General features: G+C 63.2%; 1 protein-coding gene across 1 annotated transcript in view; it reads left to right on the top strand.

Annotated features, from left to right (window-relative positions):
• Nucleotides 1-2,970: 2,970 nt before the first annotated feature.
• The window catches only part of LOC103759787 (prolow-density lipoprotein receptor-related protein 1), a gene marked incomplete at its 3' end in the record, with an annotated part of 66,169 nt that continues 64,512 nt past the window's right edge, over nt 2,971-4,627 (top strand). The window contains exon 1 of the mRNA XM_029958181.1: nt 2,971-3,022. Coding sequence (XP_029814041.1) covers nt 2,971-3,022 — 52 coding nt within the window. The remainder of the gene's footprint in view (nt 3,023-4,627) is intronic.

Raw genomic sequence — 4,627 nt, 5'->3', positions numbered from 1 at the left:
GGGGACCCGGGTCTCGGGGGCATCGTCCCCACTCGGAGGTGGCTCCGAGCAGGAGCAGGAGCAGCCGGCGGATCCAGAAGTTGGTGGGGGCGGGAGGGAGGCATCGCTCATTGCATAAGCTGCGTTGCCTTTGGAAACGAGGCTGCGGAAGGATGATGAGCTGGAGGGAAGTTCCTCCATCCTCTTCTCCACCCCAGGAGCCGGAGCGGGGCACCCCCTCCTCCCAGTACACGTTGCCCTCCCGAGGGGCTGCCCTTGGGGGGCACGGTGCTGTTCCACCTCACAGGGCCTCAGGCAGAGCGAGAGGTGCTGGGAGCTGTGCGAGTCCGTGGGTGGCAGGATGTGGAGAGGGCTCTGGAAGGCCCCTGCTCTGCAGGCGTGTGGCTGGGCTGCCTGGGAGGCAGGAGGTGGCACCTGAGCTGGTGCCTTGGCCCCCGGCAGTCCTGGCTGGGCTCTGGTTTCCCCAATGCAGGTCTCCCACTGGGTGCAGTGGGGCTCTGGGAGAGCCCAGGATGTCACGGGCAGCAAGGTCCAGTGTCCCCATCCTTGTGCGGAGACCCGCTTCCCCACAGCCTCTGACGTGGTTTCCAGCTCTGGAAGCTCTTCGCTTCTTCCTGGAAAAGAGAGGGGCAAAGTCCCGCTGGCAGCGGGAGGAAGCTCTTCCCGGGGGACAAAGGGCACGGATATGTGGCTCCTCTGTGCCCAATCCTCCGCCGCTTCCTGGGGTGTCCCCGGGCCCTGCGGTGGCAGAGCGAGGGCAGGCAGGGATCGCCCTGTTCCTGCTTTGGGAATACCTGTGGTTGAGGGTGGCTGGGCTGTTTGGGAGCAGCGCTGCCCTCTCGCCGCCTTGGTGGTCTGGCGTGGCCCGTGCGCGCCAGGGGAACGTGTGTGCCCATGTGTGTGCCCATGTGTGTGCCCATGTATGTGCCCGCATGTGTGCCCACGTGTTCCCAGGCTCACATGTGTGTCTGTGTGTGCCCATGTGTGTGTCCATGTGTGTGCCCATGTATGTGCCTGTGTATGTGCCCACATGTGTGCCCGTGTGTTCCCAGGCTCACATACGTGTGCCCATGTGTGTCTGTGTGTGCCCATGTATGTGCCCATGTATGTGCCCGCATGTGTGCCCACGTGTTCCCAGGCTCACATGTGTGTCTGTGTGTGCCCACGTGTGCACACGTGTGTGCCTGTGTGTGTGCACCCCTGAGTGCCCACGTGTGTGCCTGTGCTGCTTCCCGGGGCGTGCGTGGACGTGCCTGGAGCCATGCTGGGTTCAGTGGAGGTGAGGAGCGGGGGTTTGGGGGTGCTGGGAGGAGAAGGCAGGAGCTGTCAGAGGGGCTGCCCCCGGGGGAGGGCTGGGGGTTCCTCCGTGCAGTGGCAGGGAGGGGTGTCCGCCGTTCCTGTGTGGGGCATCCCACTGGGATGCTCCACTCTGCAGTGCTTGGGGTTACCCGGAGCCCCATGGAGATGCTGTGCCATGGGGTGCCAGCGTGCCCCCGCCCCATGTGCTCCTCGTCCATGACATGCTCCGATGCTGAGAGGAGGGGGCAGCGCTGGAGCGTCGCTGGCAGTGCCCGATTTGGGGTGAGGCCGAGGCGGTGCCTCCTCGCCGCTTCCAGAGCTCCCCGAGGCGCGGTGGGTGGCGTGGGGGTGGGAACAGCTGTGGCAGCCCCCTCGCCTTCGGTGTCTCAGCCCCGGCACTCGCTCCTCGTGTTCTCCCTGCGCCGGTTCCATGTGCTCCGGGGGAGCCTGGAACCGGGAAGGAGCGGGGGCTGCTCCAGCTGGTGATGCTTTTCCTCCTGTGTCAAGTGCCAGTTGGGATGATGGGGAGCAAAACCGTGCCCAGTCCGCCCTGTGCCTCCAAGGCCCCGGTTCCTGGAGCATCCTTTGGAGGAGCTGGCTATGCTTTGGCGTCCCTTGGTTCCTCTTTGCCCCCAGCCCATGCCTGGTGGGGCTGCTCTGGCCTCTGCTCTGCTGCACGGGCGTTCCCCTCTTCTCGCCGGAACGGCAGGATTGGAGCGGAAATTCGGAGCCAAATTAAGGGAAAAGCTGTGTAAAGCAGCTGCTGGGTGGGGTCCCCAAAACACAGCCCTGGAGTCCGCCCAGGGAGGGGGGTGGTGGCATGAGCAGCTTCGAGGCAGGGGTGTTTTCTCCCAAAGTCTGTCCTCCTGCTGTCTGGGATGAGGGTGTTCAGGGAAGGACAGGCTGAGCTCAGCCCTGCTCCTGCCCCCTCTGGGAGGGTGTGAGGGGACCCCCGAGCTGTGACAGCATCCGGGTCACCTCCTGGTGCTTGCTGAGGTTGGGGAAGGGGATGGAGGACGGGCAGGGTGAGGGCCAGGAGCCCTTTGGGCAGAAACAGGGAGCGCTCTGGGGATGGTGCCCACAAGAGAGGTTTGGCTGTCCCGAGAGGCAGGAGGAGCTGAACCTGTGTCTGTGACCCCCGTGCTGCTCCGGGGGTGTGGCTGTGCCTTTGGGAAGCCTTCCCAGGCCTGTGCACCCTGTAAAGAGTCCTTTGGAAGGTTATGGGCCCCCAGGAGCCTCTCCAAAGGGAGCACGTGCCTCTGCAGGTGCCCTTTGCCTGTGTAGTGGGGGCACGGGGGGTGCTTCCCAAAACTGCAGCCGGGGCTGGGCCCTCGGGAGTCGCTGAGTGCCCGGGGAGGGGGGGACACAGGATGTGCTGATCCTGCTGAGTCAGCACCACGATAACCAGCGGGTGAGCCCGCGGCGTTGTCATGGGGCAGGAGGTTCCTCTTCCAGGCGTGGAGATGATTTCGGTTCCCAGATCCACTCCAAGCACTTTCCTTGTGCCAGCCTTGTGGATAAATCCTTGCTCTGTGCCCCCCAGGCTCTCTGTCCGGCCCCCAGCCCTGCCAGGGGGGTGCATCCCTCTGAGAGCCGCCTGCTGAGCTCAGAGTCCTGCTCCCAGCTCATCCCAACAAGCCTGGGATGAATCTGGCAGTCCCAGAGTTGGGAATGGGCTCCTTGGAGTTGGTGCTGACCCCTGGCCGCTGTGGCTGGTTGGCTGGTGAGCGATGGACGCATCCACCCCCTTCCTTCCCTCAGTCCCGGCTCTGCCAGGCAGACAGGACTCTCCTTGTGCTTGGGGTGAATGTCTCCATCACCTCTGGCTGTGACATCCCTCTCCTGTGGGACAGTTGGTGGCCAGTGGTGCCAAGGCCTCGCTGGGTGCCTGGGGCCGTCCTGCATCCAGCGCTGTCATCCTCGGGCTCCCCCACACGGAGTGTTGTCTCCGTCCCTGCTGCAGCTTAATTTCCAGGGGATGCTTTTCCCTCTCCTTGGGATTTTGCAATCCAAGGCCGACTCGAGCTGTTTACAGCCCAGGTTTTGCTGTTGACTTAAGCTCCCAGTCCCTTCCCCGCGCCGTTCCCGGGCAGCCCGACCTGCCGGCCGTGGCCACACCGAACATTTGCAGCGTCTTCTAACTCGGCTCAAACCTCTTGTTTTCTTTGCTCCGTGCCTCTTATTTCTGAAGGAAAATCACAGGGTGGGCCGTGAGGGCCGTTCTGGGTGTCATTCCACCGTTCCCCAACGCGGTCTGGCCATTTCTGGTGCTAAATATAGAGCCCAGTGTCCTTCCTGAGCCGGGCAGGGGAGCAGAGCGGGGCTGCGGCCGTGCAGATGCTTTGTGGGGTCAGAGACGGTCCCAGCGCCGCTCGTGGGGTGGGGTTGGCAGCAGAAACCTTGGGTAATGACCTCGCTGGCAGCTCGGGGCTGCTCCGGTGGGACTGTGCTCGTGGTGGCACCGAGGGGAGGGATGGGAAGAGCATCCCAGGATCTGGGGACTGTCAGGAAGGTGAGAGCAGGTCTGTGATGGCCAAAACACACGGACTGGGGGATCAGTGGGAATTGTGGATGTCTGGGAGGGAGTCTAATTGAGTTGGAAGTTGCATCTTTAATTGAGTGGACTAATTAGCCTCTTGCCAGATGCTGTTTCTCCAAATGAGGCTGCAGTGAGGATGGGCAGGTGTTGGGGGTCACGTCCCGAGGATGGGCAGGTTTTGGGGGTCACATCCTGCGTGTGCTGGGGGCGAGCATGGGGGTTGCTTGGTGAATTGGAGGGTGTGGAGGGCAAGGGGAGTCATTGCTGCCCTTGGGCTTGGGGCTCTGCCACCCATCCCTTGGTGACTGAACTGAGGAGGAGGATTGATGAAGGTTCTGGAGCCATCCCCCTGCTGCCCACCTGCCCTGGCCTTGCTGAGGGCAGCTGGGTTTGTCTGCTGGGGTCTGTCAGGCAAATGGCATAAATATTTAAATCTGATGAGAGCTTTGAATCGCTTCAGTCTCTCCCATCTACCTCCAGCTCTTTGTTTGTGAGTGAGGGGACTGAGCGCTCGTGGCCCTGCATCACACAGTGGGCTCCTGGTAGCCACAGCGTGGCCACTGCTCGTGCTGGGATGGCCACACCCTGCATCCCTGCATCAGGCTCTTCAGGGCCGAGAGCCTCCCACTGTCCCCTCCCTGTCCTTCCCTGTGCCCCCGGGGGGCAGAGTCCTGCTCAGAATTGCAATATCGTGGCCCAAAGGATGGCGAGGGGACACAAAGGCTTGGCTCTGGGGAGCAGCAGGACACTGCCCTGCCCACCCTGCCCCTCTGCAGGCCCCAGCCCAGT

The sequence above is a fragment of the Manacus vitellinus genome, unplaced genomic scaffold, assembly GCF_001715985.3.
Source record: "Manacus vitellinus isolate BGI_N305 unplaced genomic scaffold, ASM171598v3 scaffold_148_pilon, whole genome shotgun sequence".
Lineage (NCBI taxonomy): Eukaryota > Metazoa > Chordata > Aves > Passeriformes > Pipridae > Manacus > Manacus vitellinus.
This window is presented reverse-complemented; position numbering and strand designations above follow the sequence as displayed.